This window comes from Schistocerca cancellata, chromosome 4 (genome assembly GCF_023864275.1).
Source record: "Schistocerca cancellata isolate TAMUIC-IGC-003103 chromosome 4, iqSchCanc2.1, whole genome shotgun sequence".
Taxonomy (NCBI): domain Eukaryota; kingdom Metazoa; phylum Arthropoda; class Insecta; order Orthoptera; family Acrididae; genus Schistocerca; species Schistocerca cancellata.
In genome coordinates, this window is record NC_064629.1 from 696,500,495 (window position 1) to 696,524,663 (window position 24,169).

Genomic DNA, 24,169 nt, shown 5'->3' on the forward strand with positions numbered 1-24,169 from the left:
CACGACTCATCCACAAGTTCCTGCTGTGTCTGGAGGATCCTCCTCACTGCAGCTATGGTAGTCTGATGATAGTGTATGTACATGTTGAGCGTGCCCTGCTGGCCAATCTGCAGCATGCTTTCAGCTTGCCTACCTCAGGTGCTTGTGGATGACATGACAGCCACTACCAAAGTGTTGCATTTCCTGAGGGAGAATGGATTTTACTGTAACCTGTAACACACGTCCATTTCCAGTGTTAGGGGCAGTTGTGGGGGCGAGAGCCCTGCCCCTGCCCCTGCCCCTGCCCCTGCCCCCCCCCCCCCCTCCCCTCTACTCCATGGTAAGTACCCACAAAGCAACTGCAGATTCCTTTCTTCCCCCCCCTCACCTTGGGCTTTTAGCTCCCCTTGTACAAGATGCTGCCTCATTTATCTCTCTTCTTTTGACTGTTGTTGTGCAACTACTGTCATGCCCTTTTAAACTCCTTGACTTGTTTACATAGTTTGAGCAGCCTACTACTCATTGTTTTAGCTTTTTACCTTTTGACATGTTTCTCTCGTAAGGAGGGACTGATGACCCCATTGTTTAATCCCTCAAACACACAGTCGTCATTGTCATCACGGCGTTTGTGGAGACGACCATTGACCTAGTGTAGCAAAAAATGTGATTTACACAAAGAGCAAACAGATTTCTATTGGACAGTCAAATCTTGTGCCCTTTGCAATCATAATTGACAGTGTCATTGGGTAAACATGTGAACATGTAGTAGTGGTGTGCTGTGAGCTCCACGACAATGTACGGTAAATGCTGTGCTCCAAAACTCTTGTGCGTGCACCAACATTGTGCTCTTTCGGCAGAGATGCCACAGGTCACTATCTATCTTACTTTACAGAGCAGACAAGGCTGAGCCCCACATTCTGTGAAGAGTCGTGGTTGTCCAACCATTTAGTGCCTGGTGGTAGTTTCACTGCCCTTCTACCTTTTTTTCTGTATATGCTCATGGTAGCACATGAAAGTTCGACCACCTTTGTCATTTTCAAGACACTCGATCACATGCTCTGCATAATTAAAATTTCCCTTGTTGTCCAAGTCGCTTATATCCATGGATTTTTCAATTTGCAGCCCATACCTTTACTAGAGTGATCCCCTGTCTGTGTATGCTGTGCTTACATACTTCTGATATGTCATGTGCCCACAGTGCCACCAGGTGGCATGCAACATGGTGGGCAGTAGTCAGTTTTGGCTTATCAGTGTACATTAAGATTCTGGAATTGCTAAATATGTGGTATCAAAAATAAAGGTAGTCCTGAAATTGTACCCCAGATACTAATCTTAATATTATGCTGTGGCTATCCAATGTACTGATAGTGATTTTCTGCCATACAATTTTAAGTGTTGTGAAAATTCATACTAAGACATGTTGACACCTCAGGAAGCTTACTCTTCCATAAACACATGCGTGGCGATCGTGGGCCCCAAGCTATTGCAGCACCCACTTTCTTTCCTATACGGCAATCTCTCATCTCAGATTATCATTCCATCTTCTGCTCTCCTTCTCATGGTGGCAGCCTTTGATGTCAACCTGGCTATTCCCTAGCTTCTACCTTCCTTTCTTGGAATATTCTTCATGAAGTACTTTGGTGGTCCCCTTCTGGGTTTGACCTTCATTTTCCAAATTTTTCTGATGTGTAGACCAACTGGGAAAACCAGAGTGGTAGCCAGTCTGACATAGTGGAGTCATTGCATACCCTTCAGTTGAGCCCCAACCTCTCAAGGATCGCATTGCCTTTGCCTGAGCTGCTAGCCCCCATGCATGCGAAAGATTAGATGTCCATCATCCTGGGGCATCAGCACTTTAGGCAACAGCCATCATGCCATATGGCCTTTGCTGCGGTTGGATGGCACCCTTCAGATGACTGGAGTAGGTGACATCAGGGTAGACTTTGTGCATATGAATAATATTAAATTACACCAGAACAATGGCCATTTTGATCTTGCAGTCTCTTTTGACTGGAGACAAAATTTCAATGCTTACAGTTACAGCCCTAGTGCTTTCTCTACCCGGCTACATTATGGGAAAAGGACAAGCCAGACATCTAGGAGCCAAACAATTTATCCAGTACTTATTATGTACTCGAACTGAGACAAAGACATTATTTTTTGTGAAACATATTGAAGATGAATTTGGAGAATTTGTAATTGTTCAGCAAAGGCTGCTTCATGGCAGTATTTTATTTCACCAGACAAGTCTCGGGCATTGCCGATCATCAGCAGTATCTTAAATGTAATACTCTCTAGCGTATCCAAATGATAATATTTCACAATGTTCATTTAATATTATATTTACATGATTTATATATACAGATACGTAATCAGCACGAAGAATTTTTTTACAGCTGTATATATTTCATAAAAAATGCTTATGCTGATTACATATATGGGTATATAAATTGTGTAATCGTATTACTACATGAATATTACAAATTCTTGTCATTGCGATACCCCAAAGAACATCACATATAAGATACTGCTGATGATGGGCAAGACCCATAACAAGTCCAGTGAAATAAATTATTACCACATAGCAGCATTGTTGAACAATTAATTAATAAAATGACATATTTAAAATTTCTGCAAGCTGCAGGACACTAAACATACAAAAAAATCTTGAAGTTGAGTCATTAGGAAAAACGCACTGTGGACTGTGCCAGCTTAGAGAACCACTTCCAGCTTCCTCCTCTGGTGTATACTGGTGACAGGGCTCCCTCTCAGGAGTCCTCTCCCGAGAAACCCACATACCAGTGGCCCACTGAAAGCCAGTTGCTAAAGAACAACCAGTTGCTGCCTTCACATGCTCATCATTAATAGGTCCTCAGAAGAATCCGGCTACAATAGTCTGAAGAAGAAGAAGAAGAAGAAGAAGAAGAAGAAGGAGTCGGGACAATGACACCAATGCTCATTGATATGGTTCCACCCCATCAGGGAGAGGCAGTGATCCTGGGGCATGACCGGTTTTCCCAGTCCTTTCACACCTAACCTAGGCACTGGTAATGTGATCATTCAAGAGTACTGTAACTTCAGTACTGTGAAACCTTTTCAGCTGTTGATCTAATAATCTCTTCCCCACACTCTTGTGACTTCACTGCGTTTGTCACTACATGACAATCTTCATGACAGTGATGACTTTCTGTTGATCCTGTTAATTCCTCGTCTCCAAACCAGCTATCGCTTCGTGCTTTGAAGAACCAGTTGGCAGTTCTCTAATTGCATTGATGAGGTTGTGCAAGATATCTCCGATGTGATCAACCATGCTGCCAAAACTGCTATTCCCCTTTCTATAGATCCCCTCCACAGCCAGCCAGTGCCATGTTCGATCAATGACATTGCAGTAGCTGTTTAGGATTGCCAAAGAGCCATGCAGTCTTTAAAGTGACATCCTTTGCACATCAGTTCACCACTTTTAACTGACATCGTGCTAAGGCTAGCCATCTATTTAAACATAATAAGAAAGAATGCTGGGAGTGCTATGTCTCCTCCCTCTTCATCTCAGGTGTGGGCTAAGCTCAGTATAAGATTGTCTGGGCCTTGTCCTTCAGGATGGTATTTGTACCGATGCATCAGTTCTTACTGAACACCTTGTGATCACATTTTGCAGCAGCTACCTTTCTATTGCAGATACAACAGATTGAAAACCTCCCCTTGTATTTCAGTCCACTATGCTTAATCATATAATGAACTTTTCACTGACAGGGAACTGCTTCAGCCTCTTGCCTTATCTCACAATATGCTCCCAGGCCCTGATTAAATTTGTAATCTGATAATCCAGCAGTTGATTATTATACAAAGATATCTGCTCACAGTGTTCAGCCATATTTGGCTTAAAGGAGTCTCCCATATGGTTGCCTGCAGATAACGCTGATTTCTCTAGTCTAGGCGACTTTTGTCCCTCTGTAAGTGTGGTTTCTGGAAGGGACAATCCACAGCCAACTATGCTAAATGCCAGCACCTCAGGGCAGTCTTTCTTGATGTACATATGGTATAGGACACATTGTGTTGCCATGACATTTAACTTACTTTCCGTAACTGGGGTTTTTGTGGCTCCCTATAAATTTTTATTTAAGGCACCATCTGATAGGCCTCTGTGTGGGCCCTTCCTCGTAGTTTCTAATTCTCTTCTGCAAAAATGCAGGTCATGCATTTCTGCCATCATACCAGGGTCGCTCCTGACCCAGAAATCTATTTGGGTACCCAACACTAGGAAGAGCTGTTGCACATTTCAATTTTTTGGGGCTTCCTTTTTGATAAAAAGCTGACTTGGCTGTGCCATTTTCATAAACTAGACTAGTTGCATATAGAAGCTTAATGCACAGATTTCTTACCCACACCTGTTATGGTGCAAATCGTGTTACTCTTCTCATTATGTACCAGGCCCAACTCTTCTATAGATCCCAGATTTGTGGCTCAGTGGCACCTTCGGTATTGAAATTGTTAGACTAAGTCTATCATTATGGAGTTCATCTGGCCACTAGTACCTTCCAGATGACTCCTGTAGAGTTCCTGATGAGGCGAGGATCTTTCCTAATCAGTTCCAGTGATACCAATTCTTGGTCTCCTATGCAACTGCCACTCACCAACTCCCTGATCATCCAACATATCCCACCCTTCTTACATATAAGGGACATAGACATGCCTGATATCTGCTCTTGGGTGGCATTACCAGTTGGAAGGCACCTTGCAACCAGCTGCAAAAATCTTTGCCTCTTCTTGCACAACCTTCTTGGTTGGTGCCCAAGCCATGAATTGGGACCAATCTTCTTCAGGGTCCTAAAATCTGTTGTCCCATGACCTGACGGCATCTGTTACATTTATTTCTTCATGGATTTCAGGGTGCTACCATCTGTGTCACTGATGGCTCTGAAACTGTGGAGAAGGAAGGATATGCTTTTACATCCCATGTTGGGGACCTACATTGTCAGGAACATTTAGCGTTTCTTCTGTGGAGCTGGCAGATCCATTAACAGACCCTCCACTTTCTTTAATGGGCCTCCCTTGACCACATTTTAATATGTAGTGACTCGATGAGCAGTCTGCAGGCAACTGACTGACGCTCTTCTCACCGTGTGGTATCTGCTATTCATGACCTCGTGACCTTCTCATTGAACTTAGTCATAATGACTGCTTGGTTGTCTTTCTGTGTGTCCCAAGTCATGTTGGTACCTTGGGGAATGAATTGGCTGAACATTTGGCTGGAAGGGGCAGGGGCAGAGTGATTGGGGTGTCCCATGTTGGATGGTTGATTTTGGGGATCTCTAACCCTAACTGTATTACTGTTTTAATTGATTTAATATGTAGTTTTTCTCTGTTTCTGCCATACCCTATTTTCTATTTCAGAGGTGTCCGCCCCTGGTAGCTGAGTGGTCAGCATGGCGGAATGTCATACCTAACAGCCCGGGTTCGATTCCCAGCGAGGTCAGAGATTTTCTCTGCTTAGGGACTGGGTGTTGTGTTGTCCTTATCATTGTCATTTCATCCTAATCGATACGCAAGTTGGCGAAGTGGTGTCAACTCGAAAGACTTGCACCAGGTGAACGGGAGGCTTTCTATGGCTAGGTCTTACCATTCCTTTGTACTTCCATCGTCATAACATGTGCTTCATGGATGTCACTAATACTGAATGAACTGTGACCTTACTGTTTAGTCCCTTATTCCTCAACCAACCAATCAGGCGTAAACAGCCCTCATCTGAAGAAACAGAGAAACTGACGATCCCAACACCCCAGTACCTCTTCATATAGAAACAATCGGTCAAACTCAAAATACAGATTAACCTGGAAGCTTTAACTTATGCTCAGAACATTGTGAAGTGTCAAACTTTGTTCCTTCTTGTACAGCTAACTGGTATGATGATTTTGTCCGACTTCTGAAAGCTATCATTCACTTGGGCAATGTTTTTTAAGTCCATGCTGGTTTTGTGTAGTTTTCTTATTCTCTTTGATATTTGATTTGTCATGAAGTGCCAACAATTTTTGGGTCAGTTTTATTTTGACCAACCCTTATGTGGTTAATGGGTTTGGCTCAACAGATTAGCAGCTATGAGCAAAATTAAAAAGGTATGAAATAGTTTATGCCCTGTTGGTTCACTGGAAGTTAAATGAAACAACTATACAATGGAAACGCCATGTGGCTAGGGCCTCCCGTTGGTAGGCCGTTCACCTGGTGCAGGTCTTTAGAGCTGATGCCACTTCGGTGACTTGCATGTTGATGGGGGTGAAATGATGATGGTAAGGATAACATAACACCCAGACCCTGAGCAGAGAAAATCTCCGACCCAGCCGGGAATCGAACCCGGGTCATTAGGTATGACATCCGTCGCGCTGACCACTCTGCTACCATGGGCGGACATTATACAATAATGATAAAAATAGAGAACCATTAAAATTAAAAAACCTGTTTAAGAGACTGAAGGGAGGGAAATAAAGAAAAAGTGCAGTTACAAGATAACAGGGAAACAAAGATGCAGTAGCTGTAAGTTCATCTAAACTGATTGGAAGTAGAAATTTTTGTGCTGATAAGCTCTTTCCCATTTCCAAAACTGAAATGTAATGACTAGTTTCAAGAAAATAGCTAAAATAGCCAAATGATGCCGTCAAGTTCCTGAAATTGTACCCTAGAGCTTGTTCTAAAAGTCTGTATTTTGTTAATTCCTGGAGGAAGTTTGGCACTGATTGTTGAGTTTTCAAGCAGAACTAATGTTATTAAGAACTGTTGGTGATCATCCAAGTGACTGAATGCTTGCATGAGTCCTCATAAGTGGAAACCTGTCAAATTCTGGTTATGGTGGTAAGAATGTACATAGAGATAACAGTACAATGTCGTTGCTTATGTAGTCAGTGACTTTAAATGGAAGAAAGAAAATAAGAACAGATGGCAGTTGTCACATTGTTTCTAATTTATTGATGTTGCTCATGAGATTTTTGGTTTGTCTGTGTGTCTGTTTCAAAGTGCCTTCAAAATTCTAAAGCCTTACCATCCACAACAGGTGGCTAAATACACTTGTCTCTCTGTGTGCGCTAACGTGTGCGCGTGCTCAACTCTAAAATTTAAGTATATGGTTAAAGGGTGTCCTATATTAAGGTCTGACTTGTTTTAAATGTAGAAGTGCAAGTAGCACTAATGGTGTGTGTATGTAATTCTTTGTTGCAGAAAACAAGTAGAAGAAAATGCCATTATTGGTTCATCCAAGGAATCTCACATACATTTCTGTAAAATCTGTGCTGAAAGAGAACGTGGACTGGTGTTTCTTCCATGTGGCCATGTGATTGCATGTGTGGAATGTGGCCCCTCCCTTTCTGTGTGCCCTGACTGCAACACAGAAATATCAGCAAAAATGCGTGCTCACATTGCATGAAGTCAAAGGAATGTTTGTGACAGTCTCCCAGTGCAGGATTTTCACGAATTTGCATAAGTTATTACTTGTGAAGAGACACACATTTTTCTAACAGCCTGCAACAAATTTTGCAGCACTAACTTTTTAGTATTTACAGCAAGATTTTGAAGGCTGTACTGATGTTCCTTGGTTTGATAAAATTGTGTTTTTACTGTGTGTGTGTGTGTGTGTGTGTGTGTGTGTGTGTGGCAAACTTCGGACTGGTAGTTACAGCAGTCAGTTTTACCAGCCAGCTACTTTCATATAGTTGACTTGGAACTGGTACAGTATTTGGAAAAAAATGTATTTTTTGAATAAAATTAATAAAAATGTGTGTATGCAACCAGTATACTGACTTTTACTGTTGAACAGATTATCACAAAAATGAATTTGCAGTTGGTGAAGTGTGTTAAGTGTTAGATATTAAGAAATTTCATTAGAGTGTACTACTTGTGGGTCATTTTTTTCCCCCCCATTATCTCCCAGTGATTTATTTTCAGTCTCTTGTCTTTCAATTTATTACTAATAATTGGACAACATATATTGATTTCCAGTTATTGTGCTATAAACCTACATTATTAGCAGTAATTATTGTAATTTTTGCTTACAAACAAACAAACAAACAAACAAACAATGGGATTTTTCTCATGTTTTAAGAGACCACAATTGCAGAAAATGCAGCAAGTTACTTTTTATATCCTCTCTGTTTATTGATTACTTCTTGGAAGCTATTGACTGGTTGTGCAGAAAAAAGAATTACATAATAATACTGTGAGTAAATAATTTGCCATTATTGGCCTACTTTGTTGTCTAGAAAACGTAGACAATCTCTTTTTAGATCACTGGATAAAAACAGTATCCTCTGCTGACATAGCTGCAATAAAAGGGACACGCAATAGCATTCAGTCCTAGTAGTGGAGTTAGTGAAGTTTATTTCATACAGTGTAGCAGAATAAAACAGAGAAAATGAAAGCAAACTATGGCATATTGTTCAAAGATGTTACAATGAATGAAGCTTTAGACATTATTTATAATGATAATTTTGAAGGACTGAGTGAAGACAGTAAAAATGTTGAAGTGGTTGTTGTTCCTCTGGATGCTGATGCTTTGACAGATGAAGATGAGATAGATGATGGTGCAAAAGGTACTGCGAATGTTCTGGATTGGTGGAAATTCATTTTCAAAGTTTTGAAAATACTTGTTTCAAGACTGGATAATGTAGTGGGTGCTTGGGATACACTCAAGGAGTTGGATGAAACTTTGCAGTCAACTTACAGTAAAATGAAGTGAGTATATACCGCAACTACTAAAAATGTTTCAGCTGATGCAATACTAGAAGAAATGAAAAACAAAATAATCTCATACCATTTGAAGTTGGAGAAGATATCTTGAAATATTTTGTTTCCTGAAATCTAACATTCACACTGGTAAAGGGTTATATTTTTTTTAAAAATGTCTATACTAGACCAGTGTATTTCATACTGTTCCAGTTGTAATTGGGTGTTCATGGAATTGCATCAAAGCAAATTGTTAATTAGAATCAATTTTAGATGGCATATACATAAATCATTGTAAAGAAAAAGATGCTTATAGTAATTTTAGAGAAGGGAGAGGGAGAAAATTTTGGTAGGGGCACATAAATTTTCAAAAGGTGCAGATAGTGAAATTATTGGGAAAGGTCTATATTTAGAGTTTGATTTCAAGTAAACTGCAGACAATACACGTCATGCTCTTAGCATAAATTGGGTGTTTTAAAACTCTTGGGAAGTCACCGTAAGCGCTATTGTCACCAAATAAGACATCCGTTTTTACAAGAAGTGTGGCACACTAATAAACATGCATTTGAAATAAATGCAGAATGCCACTGAGTATTTTCTAAATGGCTTTTTTTTAATGAATAAATCCAACTGTATGTTGTGATTAACTGCAACTGGTAAAAATTTTGAAAATGCTGTGTTTTCTATCTGGCTACAAGTAAGAATTTTGTGCTGTGTACCACTTCTGTAAGCATAGCTTATGGCCCTTAGTCTCAGAATACGTTGTGAAGCCAGGTGTTTTCTCTGATCTGAAAGATTTATATTTCTTGCAATAAGTTTTCTAACTTCAATGTGGAGTATTTGAAATGGCAGTACTCAGGTGGACATCACTTCATTGTTCTGAAGAATGAGAACATGGCTTTTAAGGTGTGCAAAAATGGCTGTAAAATATAAGCAGACTTTTGAAATTGCAGTTCCACACATTTGGTGAGTGCAAGGACAATAGGCTCTCACGCGGAATGAGTCCAGTAGGCTGTCATACATGGAGGCCTTGCTTCCTATTCACAGGAAATAGCAACACCAAAAGACACAATAAGATACTTGAGTCATTTCATTTGAGCTGCATTGTTTGTTTGGTGAGAGTAGAAAAGAGCTGCATTACATGAAATACCTTTAATGAATATTTATAGCAAACAAGGAGGAAATCATGGGCAAGAAAGTATTTCATGGATTTCATTGAAAAATAAAACAGTGTCATGTAGTTATATCCAGTACATTAGCTGATAAAGGTGAAATACAGTGGGAGTGATACACAATTTGAAGAACTAAAATAAGTTTTTTTGTATGTATACAAAGGATAGCTTTTGTTCCCGTAAGTATGTTGTGTATTAGATGAGTTTTCTTTGTAGCAGCATTATGTAATTACATCCTTTATCTACCTGTGCTCTATAGTGATATAAATTAGATTGGAATTGTATTCAAACACTTAGCTATTTTGCCTTCAATGTGTGTTTAGGGGACAAATTAATGTGTGCTGCAGACTATAATCTATATTATTTGCAACTGATGTATGCAAAGTAATTAATACTTCGAATAAAATAAAGTAACATCAAACTACAAGCAGGTGATAACTTTAGGCATGCAAAATGCTTTGGACACACAGGCCTTCTATAATAGTTGCTGTGATCAATTTTTTTTATTTAACTTTGTTTCCAGATACATTCAATCGGACATTGAATCATGTTTGGGAATGAATTATTGTGGCAATATCAACATACAAGAAAGTCTGAAAATTCCAAATTGACTTACATTTACAAAAATTGTAGATGGACATCTTTTTTTCTGTTGTCTAAGCATTCTTTGGAACTATTTGTCAGTTGATTCCATCATTGTCAGTGACACACTCCCAGATTTTTTTTAATTATTTTTTTCACCCAGGCCTTTTGGAAATTGCTTATTCATCACTTGGGTTTGCAGTGTGATCGCTTTTTAATTTGAGATTCTTAAATACAACACCAATTTTCAATTTATCTAAATTCGAAGACTGCAGTCTTCTACAGGAACCATATTACAGGGTCTGTGCAGTAACCTGAGTACTACTCTCCTGTTTGAAGATAAAATTGTTTTTATTTACTACATCTATACTTAAAACTCCAGACACAATATGGAGATCTGCTGTGTCAGTCCTTTGTGTAAATAAACTATTGTTTCTGTATTAACTTAGAGCAGATATTGCAGGTCATCATACAAAAAATTGTTCCTATTGCAGCATCTTGACTGCCTTAGAGCCATCAGTGGCCACAGCATCCCATGGGTGACATCATGTGCACACTGGCCTGGTGGTGAAACACCCACTGCTATGCGTGTGACAATCTGTATGTTCAAGCTGTATATTAATACAACTGCATTTTATGCGCATGACAACCAGTCATAACAACCACATTTGAGAGCTATACAAGCACTACCCTACATGTAGCTTAACCCAATAGCTGAACTTGTAGACTAGTTCTTACACTAACAGTTCATAAATTGCATATCCAGTCAAGAGGGTAGCACAGTTCCAACATTTCTCGAGATTCTAAAAGAGCTTGTTGAGAATTTGGCTATTTTCTTGAGGAATTTCAAGTGAGACATATGTTCATTCCTAGTTACTTTCCTGTCGTAAAATGTTGAATATTTTTGGATTTTTAATTGTTTACTCACTGTCTGATGACTGAATAAACTGTGGAGATGAAATTGGAGTATTGTCAAAATATTTGCTCTGAAATGCCATTTGTGACACAGTAAATTACCCACTTTCATATATTGTCACCATATATGTTGTTAACAACTTCGAGATTGTTTCCCACAAATAACTTGTTTTAGATTTTTTGTGTAATATTGAACCATTTGCTGATCAATGCTCAGGCTGTCCAGAAAAAAATTAAACATGAAAGTTCATTCAATTCCTATTCAACAATCCATCAAGTCACAAGTTTTGAAAAGTTCATCCCTTTCTTCAGCTGAGATTCTGTTCAGATGTGTTTTGTCATTGAAGTGGATGATCACTGAAGTGAAGGTGCTGCTTGATTTCTGGGTATCTGTTGTGGCTCATACATTGCTGTATGCACCTAATATCAAAGTCCTTATTTTCATTCCAAAACAACTGTTCCAGTGGGAGAGAATGCTATTCAGTGAAGAGCAGTATACCTAAGAACATTTGTATGCATTTATTTGATAACTCATAGCTGCAATTATTCTTTTGTATTGCATATCAGACACTTTAACTGGCAATAAAGTGCAGTACTTGTTCATCAAAAAATTCTTCATATTGCTCAACTGCAGACTTTCCTATTAGTGCTGCTACCAAACCTTATAAGCCCTATTCAGTTTCTGCTGGAACAGTGTAGGTATTGGTGTAAGTTACTTGTTTTGCTGTGCGATTAGAAATATTAGCTTTCATTTTCTACACACAATGGCCTTTCTAGACAACAATGCAATATAATAAATACAAAATTTGTTACAAAGACAATTCCCTAGATGGGGTTTATGGCAGTTAATGGGTGAATGAAAATGGAGATAATGAATCATATTATTGCAAACCAGAATTCACTTCAGATCTCTGATGTGTCTGTTTTTTACAGCACAACTACTACAGATCCTTACAGATTCAGTTTCGTCAGACTAACAAATTTTTAGGTGTATCTTAAACTTGCATAAATAGTCTTACATGGACTGTTGTGGTGCGTGCTGTCATATATTAAAAGATGATGAACAGAAATAGAAGTTAATTATGTATTCATAGAAGTTTCATACTTTTTTTTTGTTACCAAATACATTTGTCCACTATCAGCTAACACTCCACCCACTCACTTTGTCTCTGGCTTGTAATCCCCCCTTAGTGTTTTCAGCTTTTTAAAGTCTGTCCTCAACCAACATGGAGATAGTATTATATACCGTGCTAAGGAGAGATGTAAATCTATTTTTTTGCAGTTGGGTTTTTACTTTTTGTCTGGCCATATCAGCACTGTTTTTGGCAACTGCAATAAGTTCCCAAGAATTCCAATTCATTTGAATGTTGTACTCTTGGGAAAATGTGCTGCATTACTTGTTTTGGTGTATTTCATATTTCTTTACATTGGCTACAGTGTTTATGCATATTAGCAGTTTCTTTTCTACACTTATATCATCATCCTGTCCTAGAAATGAAAACAGAATGGTGTTAGGTGCGGAGATCTTCGTGCTCGGTCATTAGATAAAGTGAAGTTGAGATGGTGCCCTATTTGTATGATAGTATGTGAACTAGCTCAATGGTGCTGAAAGTATGTTACTTTCCATGTGGCCAATGTAACATCATGTGATTGCTCATTGTGTCTTAAGACGAATGGGACTTCACACCCTGTCTTCCTTGGTTGCTTCCTTCCTTCCTTTTCTAGGTCTTGAAGTAACACAGAAAAAGACCTATGTATTCATTCTTCAAAATAAATGGTACTAGTTTAACGAGAAGGCATGGTGAAGGGACAGATGGAGAAGGGAGGGGAGGGTGATTTTGACAGGAATCCTTGTATGAGCAGTAGTGTGCTTAAGTATATTTTCCAGGAAGTGTTGTTTTTCATTGCAAGTGTTGTTTTTTCATTGCAAGTGTTGTTTTTTCATTGCAAGTGTTGTTTTTTCATTGCAAGTGTTGTTTTTTCATTGCAAGTGTTGTTTTTTCATTGCAAGTGTTGTTTTTTCATTGCAAGTGTTTTTTTTTCATTGCAAGTGTTGTTTTTTCATTGCAAGTGTTTTTTTTTCATTGCAAGTGTTGTTTTTTCATTGCAAGTGTTGTTTTTTCATTGCAAGTGTTGTTTTTTCATTGCAAGTGTTGTTTTTTCATTGCAAGTGTTGTTTTTTCATTGCAAGTGTTGTTTTTTCATTGCAAGTGTTGTTTTTTCATTGCAAGTGTTGTTTTTTCATTGCAAGTGTTGTTTTTTCATTGCAAGTGTTGTTTTTTCATTGCAAGTGTTGTTTTTTCATTGCAAGTGTTGTTTTTTCATGTCCAACTTTTTTCCTCCTCAAAATAAGTGTTGAAATGTATAAGTAGTTATCAACTAATTCAAACTGATGTATGTCATGAATCTGTAAATGTAAACAGTTTTCTGATTGTGTTCATTGGTCTAAAGTTTGTACATTATCTATCTGAAGTATGAAAGATGGAAGAAGCCAGACATTTGTGCGCAACACTGTTGCGAGAGCACCTAAAGTTACACCAGTGTATTCACCACTGCACATCGTATTAACTCTTGTATTTACTTTTGCTGATGGATTAGGGAATACAGAGTGCCATTTTGGATGATGCCTTTACAGATCACAATACAAAGTACATAAGAAGCTCCACTATTGCTAATGATTTGATAATATTTAAGAAACTGTTATTAACTAGTTGAAATTATGTAGATAAAAAGGATAAAGTACAACTTGTGCGGAAACCAGACCACAGTTATGAACTGGACATAAAAGGAAAAACGGTAATTGAGAACGCAGTGTCACAGGGTTGTGCTATAGTGTCATTCATTTATTCTGTACATTTAGCAAGCTGTGAAGGAAACAAAGGAGAACTCTGGAAAGGGAATTGGAGTTCAGAGAGAAGAAATAAAAACTTTTGTGTTTGTTTGATGGCATTGTAATTTTGTCAGATGGAAAGGGATTTAGAGGTCCATTGAAGAGAAGGGCAGAATCAGGGTGTATACGCCACAGGGCAACCGGGAAAAACCCGGGAATTTTTCATTGTTTTAGTTTTCAGTTAAATTCTTGTAATTTTGACTGGTAGGAACTGATGCTCTGAAAAAGAATATTACTATATCCCGCTACAGCAGAATAATACTGCAGCAGTCAAACACAAGCAAGAGGAAAAAAATAAATAAAACTTCAGTTGCAAAGGAAATGCACCATTTACAACAACAAAACACCGTGCACACATAAGTGTCCGCCAACAGCAAAATATGTCAAAGGCCTTATGATGAAGACTACGCAATACTTCGTAACAATAAACTGCTTTCTACGAGCATGACGTCAGAAATGTTTACATAGGATCATTTGAGCAGTTGCCAGCAGGATCATCCGCATGCACTGTTGAGTCACATATGAGCAGTACCTTCTCCCGCTTCCGGCTACTTGAAGTGTGGCTGTTAGCTTTATCGCCAGTAGCAGCCAGATGCTAATGAGAAAAAATTTTCTGTTGCGCTCTAGCTGCCAGATTCGCGCGTGCGCTGAGTTGTAGTGGTTATGGGGGGTAGTCTCCATGTGACCCGTATTTACCTTTAGTGATTTTGCTGTTTCCTTTTCGTTTATGGCTCCCACATTATATGAAAAGAAAACTGATTTCAGTGGCCGTGAACTATGAAATGAATTGAAATACATTCACATAATTAGGGAGGCAAAAATACATTACTAGTTTCAGTTTCCTGATTTTATTTTATTTCCACATTTTTGGCACTCAAGCATTAATCGCCTTGCAGAACAATGAAGTAATTTTTGTCAGTTTGCTAAAGAAATTTGGCTTTTTTGTCCACCGAGATGGTCAATTTATTTGAAACGAATTCCAAAGTAGTGGCTAGTTCAAATTGTTCGCTGAATTTCAAGTGAACGTTGTAATCTTCTGGCGTGTATGGCGTTTCCCATAATAATGAGCCAAACATGAGATAGTGCAGTACTAGTACACCAAGAACATTTACATCCAGAAAACCACACTGAAAGCTTAATGTCAGGTGGGGCATACTTCATTGTGAATCTGGACAAACCAAGGTGCACGAATTATGCATTTTAGTATAATTTATGAAATTCCAATGCTGTTGGAGTATCCTGATGTCCTGTTTCTTTTATGACATAATTTAAGATCTCTTAATGCTTTATACATACGGGTTTCCAACATAATCGCAACTGTGCATGCGTAATAATGCCTGTTTTCGGGTGCGGTCTTGCAACGAATCTATTTCTAACAGGTCTCAGGAAAATATTGCGAATGATGGTTTGAAAAGCGTGACTTTCTAAGTAAATTTACTTTTACACAAGATGAATTATGTTACGTGTGAGAATGTGGGATGAATTTCTTACATCACAGAGCTTTTGACTCTCGTTTAAAACTTCACTTTGAGGACCAGCCACTTAGAAGAATTTTGAGCCCAGAAATTTGTCATTATTTTACATTTTACAGGCACATTTGTGCGATGTGCCTTAAAGTGTAATACATGCAAAACAGACCAATATTATATGTGAAAGCTTAGCTTTTCTTGTAGCTGCACTATGTATGTTAATGTAAACCATAAACCTTTCCTCTCTGTGTGTTCACGCTACTTAAGTGCTCTTGTTATTGGCGGACTACATAATGTATCCTATGCCCTGAATATCTGCAGTCATTGGCTGGCGAGATCACGTGACATGAGCAATGATTGGCTTACAAAAGGGCATGACAATCTCGATTTCAATGCTCCAGAAATTGTGCTATGTTTATTGGAATTCGAGTGAATACTTTTGTAATACAAAAATATGCAGCGTATGTATTGCTGCACATCAAAGGTCTTTCCAAGTTTTTTTCCTGTAAAGTACCGGGAAGTTCTACGCCGGTATACAAAACGTAAACCATTCAAAGGATTGATAAGTTTTATAGTTCTGAGAGAAAAATCTACTTTCCTTTAACATGGATAAAGTGTATTTTTTAACCCAGGTATATGGGAATTTTTGTTCCTTGTCTGCATATAGACCTACACCCTGAGAATGGATAGTGTCTTGAAAAGAGGTTATAAGTTAAATATCAACAGAGGTAAAACAAGGGCATTGGAGTGTATTCATATTAAACCGAACAGTGCTGGAGGTAGATGATACAGACAGTTAATTTGAAACCCTTTCATCCACTATGCTGGAATCTGAGGATGAGCACAGGTGTGAAAGAGACGACGATGAAGCCCAAACTTTACGAATGTTGACAGATGATGAAGTAGTGAGGTCTGGTGATTTTGTTTTGCTTCATTTTGCTACTCAGAAGACTTTCAAATATGTTGGGCAAGTTGTGAATACCGATGGGGAAAGAGGAAGTGTATGTTTCCTACCTGCAGAAAAAGGATCTAGATTTGTATTCCCTTTTGTCCCAGATGAGTCAATAGTGGAGAGGTCTGATATTATGTGTCCTGCCTTGTGCAAAAGCAACCAGGACACAAAGTCACAGGAGGATGCAGAAGTTTAGTGTTAATTTTGAAAAGTGGAATATTTGTTAAAAAAAAAGCAAAACAAATATTGTTTTACATTTATCAAGGAATAAATAAAACCTTTATTTGGGAAACTTGGCTTTATTTCATCTCACTCACTCACTGCCGGTGAGAGTGGCCGAGCGGTTGTAGGTGCTACAGTCTGGAACCGCGCGACTGCTACGGTCGCAGGTTTGAATCCTGCCTTGGCCATGGATGTGTGTGATGTCCATAGGTTAGTTAGGTTTAAGTAGTTCTAAGGGGATTGATGACCTCAGAAGTTAAGTCCCATAGTGCTCAGAGCCATTTGAATATCTCTCTCTCTCTCTCTCTCTCTCTCTCTCTCTCTCTCTCTCTCTCTCTCTCTCTCTCTCTCGTTAAGCTGGTGGTCACAATGCTGAAGATACAAAGAATTGCTTTGATTCTGGTAGTATGAAAACTGGTGAATCCAAAGATACAGAATTTAAAAGAATTGCCTCAAATCGTTTTAGGATAAAACATGAAACAAAAAATGCCAACACTAGCCCCCCGCCCCCATATTTGAATATGGCTATACATTCAGAGGACTGTAAAATGTTCACAGAAATACAATGAGCACATAGAAAAAAGCTCAAATAGAACATAGTCATATTAGACTCTGAAGGAAGAGCCAAGTTAAGCATAAAGAAAACTTTAAAGTAACTCTTTATTAATGTTTATGGTTTTTGAAAATTGTAAATTCAGTTGAGACAAACAGTAGTATTCGCATTGTAATTGAAACTTATGTTGACACCCAATCCACCATTATGAGCTTAACTGTAGTGGACAGTATTGAAACTTCAAACTGTACTATTGAGACAGAAAGAAATGTTCTTGTTGCACAGGAAAATTGTGTGGACACAACCTCACCATCTACGTTTACCTGTAATGGAATGTAGGAAAACTTCAATTTGCATTTGTAAAACTGCCAGGAGAGTAAGCAGAAGAAAATGTGAATTGAAAGCAGAACTTTTTATTGAAAATGTCTGTGGTACAATTTATTACTATACTTTAATGTGGACTGTAATGTAGTAGGTTTCAGTGAGGATTGTGGCTTTGGCAGGCTTTAGACAAACATTAAAGTTGGAATGTGGATAGGTCTCTGTAAAATCAATTTTGCTAGTAACATGCTTTGGTGCATATTTGCAGAAAACTCAATAAAAAGGAAGTGTAGGTACTTTTCTTGGTAGTGTGTTGCGCATACAATGAACAGAGAAGTGGTAAAACTGGGACTCAGTACTCAAACAGAGACAGTGCTTGAAACAAATGGGAACCGGAAAAGTGGTTTAAAAGAATTGTGATAACAGCACCCTCAGGGTCTCAATGCAGTACTATTTCTGAGATTTCAGCAGCTCAGTGCTTGCTTGTGTGTATGAATGTGTGTGTGAATTTTGTTTCTGATGAAGGCTCTGGCCAAAAGTGTGTCTTTTACTTGTACCTGTCTGCAGCTTAATGTGTCTTCTTTATGGTAAGTAGCAATCTATATTTTGCTTACATAGATGATATTCTAATCTGGAGTTTCCTGTGGAAGCAAAAGTTTAACGTGAGCAGATTTTTCATGCTCTTCTCAAACATAATTTACTTTTTATAAATATTATATAGAGAAAAAATGGTATGTTGTTTGTTGCTGTGTTGAAGTAACTGAAGCTAAATGGCGATGAAATTTTAATATTTTGGGAACCTTATGCATAATTTAAAAAAGAAATTTGGTTCTTACATAAGGAGAAGTCAGATTGGAACTGTTTTGCTGTTTTATGATTAGAGTCAACTGTTATTAGCATCATGAAAACATCTAAAGTGTTAGTGAATGAAAAAGTTGAATAGGAAATTGAGTTTTTTTTTTTTTTTTTTTTTGCAAGTTAGTCACCTCCATGCACTACCATAGAAGATGTGCAGAGCAAAGGGGCCACCAGGTCTCCACAATACTGAAACAAGTAGGCCACTGCTGACTGCATGTCGAGGGCCACTGGTTTGCCTCAGGCCTTCCTTCAACATTGTAGGGGGCAACCACTGCAGATACGTCAGCACTGGCCAGGGACAACAGAGAAAGGCGTGTTTGCCTTGCTGAACTGTAACAGTGTTTCCACTGGGGCTACTGGCCTGTCACCACCACCCACTCACTCCCCCCGAGTGCAACAGCACTTTTCAGAGTGGTACCAGAAGTGGGACAAAGAAGTTTAGACAATGTGAGGAAGTGATGTCACCTTAAGAGAGAGCTACAACATGATGCTAGGAATAGAATTTTTGCATCATCATGATGGGATAATAGACCTTTGATGATGTGTAGTGGAGCTTACTAGGTAGACATCGCAGCTGGGGGAAGCTGTTGTCAGCATTGTTCTGTAGCGAGGAGTGTCTTTTATACGAGGCAGTCCAGTTAAACCATGAGCAATGACATTAAGGTTTGATTTGCATGATTGTGTATTGAGTGGCATTGTAAAGTCACTGTGAGTGAACATGGAGCCTTACTTACCAGTTAACATGTATAGTGGAACTGCTAGAAGATAGTGAAGTGTTGCACACAGTGTGTTGTTTGGTGAAACATAGTATTGTACACATACAAGTGAGGGATGGAGGCAAGATAGTACCCATCAATATAGACAGTTATGGTGCCAAGAAGGTTAAGTTATTGAAAGGAACATTGTTGCCCACATTGAAGATTTTAGATGAGGAAGATTGCTGCACACAAGGTATAGGCTGCAGGAGGACATAGGCTGCTTCTAAGACTGAATTTCATGAAAAATTCAAGCATTTGAAAGGAATAGACACCACAGGTGGAGGATGTGGTAATGGAGTAACAAAATCCGTTTTTTCCTCAAAGGCCGTTGCCTCCTACACCAACAGCACAGCACAGGATTTCAACAGAGACTGAAGCCCCAATGTATCGGACACTGTACAGAATGCCACTGTCACTGCATCCAGTTTTGGAGGAATTTATAAATCAACTGTTGGCTGATTAGATAATAGAAGAAAGCAGTAGCCCACAAGGAGTGGGAATTGTAATACTACCCAAGAATTGTATGGATGGATCAAAGAAGTATCACTTTTGTTGCTATTACTATCATTTGAATAGTAAGACTATGACAGATGCCTCTCTGATTCCAAACATCATAGAAACAATAGATAAACTAGGTCAATGCCAATACTCCTGAACAGTAGACCTGATGAGTGGATACCATCAATTAGAAGCTGCTCCAGAGCATAGACTGAAAATGGAATTTTAAGAACCTCAGGGATGCTACGAATACAGAAGGATGGCGTGGATTAAAAAACACACCGGTCTATTCCAGTTGTTATTGGATGGGATGCTGAAAGGATTAAAACCACATCAATGTCTGTTATATCTCGGTAACATAATTGTCTTTTCAGGGGATACGCAGGAGCATAGGCTATGATTGAGGGAAGTGTTCAAGAGGTTAGGAGCAGCTCATTTGGCACTAGTGACAGAAAAATGTCACTTTTCACTGGAAGAAGTCAACTATTTGGGCCATATCATTCATAAGAATGGCGTGAGGACTGATCCTAGATTAATACAAACAGTGCAAGATTTTCTGTTACTGGGAACAGCCAAGGGGTTAAATCTTTCCGGAAACTCACAAATCATTTATAGCAAGTTTTTGAGGAGATTTGCAGATATAGCATGACCGCTTACACAGTTGTTGAAGCAAGATAATAAGTTTATGTGGTCAGAGGAATGCCAAGAAGTGTTTTTCGAGTTGAAAAAGTTGTTAACAACAAGTCCAGTGTTTGTACTTCCAGAAAGAGTTCATATTATCATGTGATGTGTTGATTCATGCTCTTGGGCGTGTTTTAAGTGAAGAGGTCCATGGTCAAGAATATCCTATTGCTTTTGCATTGAGGCAGTTGAACGAAGTGGAAAAGAATTATCCTATAATGGAGGCAGACAAGGTGAGTAATGACACTTGGGCGACTAAGCCTGATCATATCTCAGGTCGCAAATTTGTGTTAAAAATACCGTGCCTGAGTATAGGTTGGAACATGGTTTTCTTGATGCTTGATCCACCTATTGCTAGTAAACTGGAGTCATTTCGAATGGGAACAACGTGCAAATGTCTCTCGACCTCTCCATTGACTGCTGTTGCCTTCTGTTGCCAATTTCCAGAGTTATTTCGAAAGAAACATTAGCGAATGTTACAGCTGTTGTCGTGAATGGATGAGCCAATATAATTGCGTTGATGTAATTTGATTCGTGTACTCATTATGTTTCAAAGTTTTGCCATAATTTCGCTACAAATATATCACATTTGTTGAGTGTGCAAGAAATTTTATAAGCTCAAGAGGAAGAAATTCTCAATAACTCTCTTTGCACTTTTTTCCTTGGAAAGATGATTATATGTACTGTTTGAGACTTTCCCAATGTCATACCTGCCTCATTGGTTCATAGGCATCGCATCAGGTAATGTTGTGGAAGCTGCATACTATTTCAATGAGGCAGCTGCTCATCATCTTCAGGTGCTTGCTGACATGTTGCTGCAGCGGCTCGCCAATAAATACGCTGACCCGCTATAAAAGCGCACGCGCCAAGGGGTGGAACTGTAACATCATTGTAGATGAATCATAGAGCACGGTAATGCATGTGTGATGCGGGAAAAGCACGGCCATAAATCATGACACAGCACACGCGCGCGGTCTCAGTACCCGGTTTAAGAATGCGGAGTCCAATTCTCCATCCATGTTGATTCAGATTCGTTTGTCTGTGGCCAACAATGCCTTAGTACCGCCATTTCTGTTTCTCATGCCTTGCTGATTTGAAATCCCGCATTTGTATTAATCAGGTCGTTACTTGTATGTATTTCGACTGCTCCTTTAATGATGGAGTCCCAGTGCATGGAAGCGGGCAAAAGGTTCTCCATCTCTCCATAGCTCATTGTGTGCCCCATGTCAAGACAGTGTTCAGCCACAGAAAACTTTTCCGGCTGATCCAGTCTAGTGTGACATCTATGTTCAATGCATCTATCTTTAACAGTGCGACACATCTGACATGGTTTTCCACACTGGCACAAGATTTTATATATCCCTGGTCTCCTTAGACCTCGATTGTCTCTAACGGAAGGCAGCATAGGTTACACTCGTGCAGGAGGGTAGAAGACACATTTTATTTGATGTTTCTTGAACAGCCTGCCGACCTTAAAGGATACGCCACCGACATAGGGTAGGAAAACCATCCTCCTGGAGTTCTCCATTTCTTCTAGGTGTTCTTTCTCCGGCAGGGGGCACTTGATGTCGCCATGCTCTATGATTCATCTAAAATGACATTATAATCCCATCCCTTGGTGTGTGCATTTTTCTTGCAAGTCAGCATATTTATTGGCGAGCCACTGCAGTAAAATGTCAGTAAGCACCTGAAGATGACGAACAGCTTTTTCGTTGAAATATTGTGCAGCTTCCACAGTATGAACCGACGTGATGCCCATGAACCAGCAAAACAGCTATTATGTCGGGAAAGTTTCAAACAGCACTCGGTACCTCTATGGGGAGAAGAAGGTCAACAGAATACATGAGTTCGACAAACTCTGCAACAAAAGGAACAGACTGTTGTGCTCCCTCGCATTTTTATTGAGATGTCAGGACCAGCAAACAATCCCAACATTCACCAAGTTCACTCATATTATATAGACTCTGTGGCCGCCGAGAGGATCAAACAACTAGCCAGCATGGTATTGGTGATAGCAAGAATATTAGGCGAGGATTTGAGTCTCCAGGAGCTTGCTTTCACTATATCTGAATGTCTCGTTGTGTCTGTCAGTGGATTGCTGGGAGTGGGTGGACAGTGCTATGTGGTTGCTTTCTGACTGGCCGTGGCATGTCAAACTTCCAGGTTCCATCGTCTTACATGTCAATCATCGCAATAACATAAACCATGTAAACGTACTGTGTTTAATTTCACATATAAACAACTGAGTGACACTGCGATAGCGGTGTTGGAAAAGGGACTAAATTTTGCGCCCACTCCAAAGACCTTGCCTATCGAGGATTTTATCAGTGCCATTGAGCAAGGTGTCTTGAAACATCCCAGTGAGACTGCTGAAGAAACAAGGGGAAATGCTTGCAGGGCCACAACCAGTATTCCTGCACCCAAGCAGAACATCAGCACTGAAGAAAGGCATGCTCTCCAATCCTTAAGAGAGGACACAGAAATAGTGATTTTACCTGATTACAAAAGAAACACTACTGTTCTTTTGCTTACAATATCTTACTTAGGCGAGATTACGGATTTACTGCAGGACTGAGCATATCCTCATCTCCAGAAGGATCCAACTGATGCAGTGCAATGGAAGACATCCACACTCCTCAAATCCAGCCAGTTTCCTGAACATATTAAGAAGAGGTTAAGGGTGCAAACGCCAGTTCCAGCATGACTTTATGGGCTGCCTAAGATCCATAAGGAAGGAGTTCAGCCTCATACCAATATGAGAAATATAGAAGACCGAACATGTTACCTAGCAAAACATCTGGCTTCTCTTCTGAGCCCTTTGGTAGGAAAATGTATTTATTTTTATTTATTTATTTATATGCTTGTTCCATAGATCTGTACATGTGAGCAAGTCACTCAGATGTGGAACGTGTCAATGTACATAATAAAATACATAGAATAAAGACATTGTTATAGTATTAATAACAGTGCACAGAAGTCATACTTATTAGCTTAAAACTAGTCAACATAATTGTGAAGATAGCAGTTTCATATTTAGGGCATTATTGCATCTATTTTAACCTTGAACAGTAATCAAAACTTCCCACTTTGGGTTTAAAAGTGACCCAAAAATGGAAATGAGAAAAACAGGAATTTTTACATTAAGGTATTATTACATTAGTTTAACAGTAAACAGTGTCAAAAAATTTAAAAACATCTTTCCAATCTGGGTTTTACTTATTTCTCTGAAAGAATTCCTCTAGTGAATAAAGTGAGGTCTCAAGTAAATAATTTTTCAAGCTACGTTTAAATACTGATGTACTACTCCTTATACTTTTGATGCTGTTGGGTAGGGAATTGAAAATTTTCGTTCCAGCGTACTTTACCCCTTTCTGAATAAGTGTCAAGTTCTTTAACTCACAGTGGAAATCCTCTTTTCTTCTGGTGTTATGTTCATGATGTAGGCAATTCGTTTCATACAGAGTGGGGTTATTTATTATGAAGCACATCAGTGAATATATGTACTGATATGTTGCTGTCAGTATTTCAAGTTGTTTAAAAAGATTTCGACATGAGGTTCATGGGGGTACACCACAAATGATTCTTATTGCTCTTTTTTGTGCTGTGAGGGTTTTCT

At 39.0% G+C, this 24,169-nt stretch overlaps 1 protein-coding gene across 2 annotated transcripts in view; it reads left to right on the forward strand.

Moving 5' to 3' along the window:
* The window catches only part of LOC126184660 (baculoviral IAP repeat-containing protein 7-like), a 90,970-nt gene extending 83,218 nt beyond the window's left edge, over positions 1–7,752 (forward strand). For both annotated transcript variants that reach the window (XM_049927142.1, XM_049927141.1), the window contains exon 6: positions 7,183–7,752. In XM_049927142.1, coding sequence (XP_049783099.1) covers positions 7,183–7,387 — 205 coding nt within the window. In that variant the 3' untranslated portion in view covers positions 7,388–7,752. The remainder of the gene's footprint in view (positions 1–7,182) is intronic.
* Positions 7,753–24,169: the final 16,417 nt, after the last annotated feature.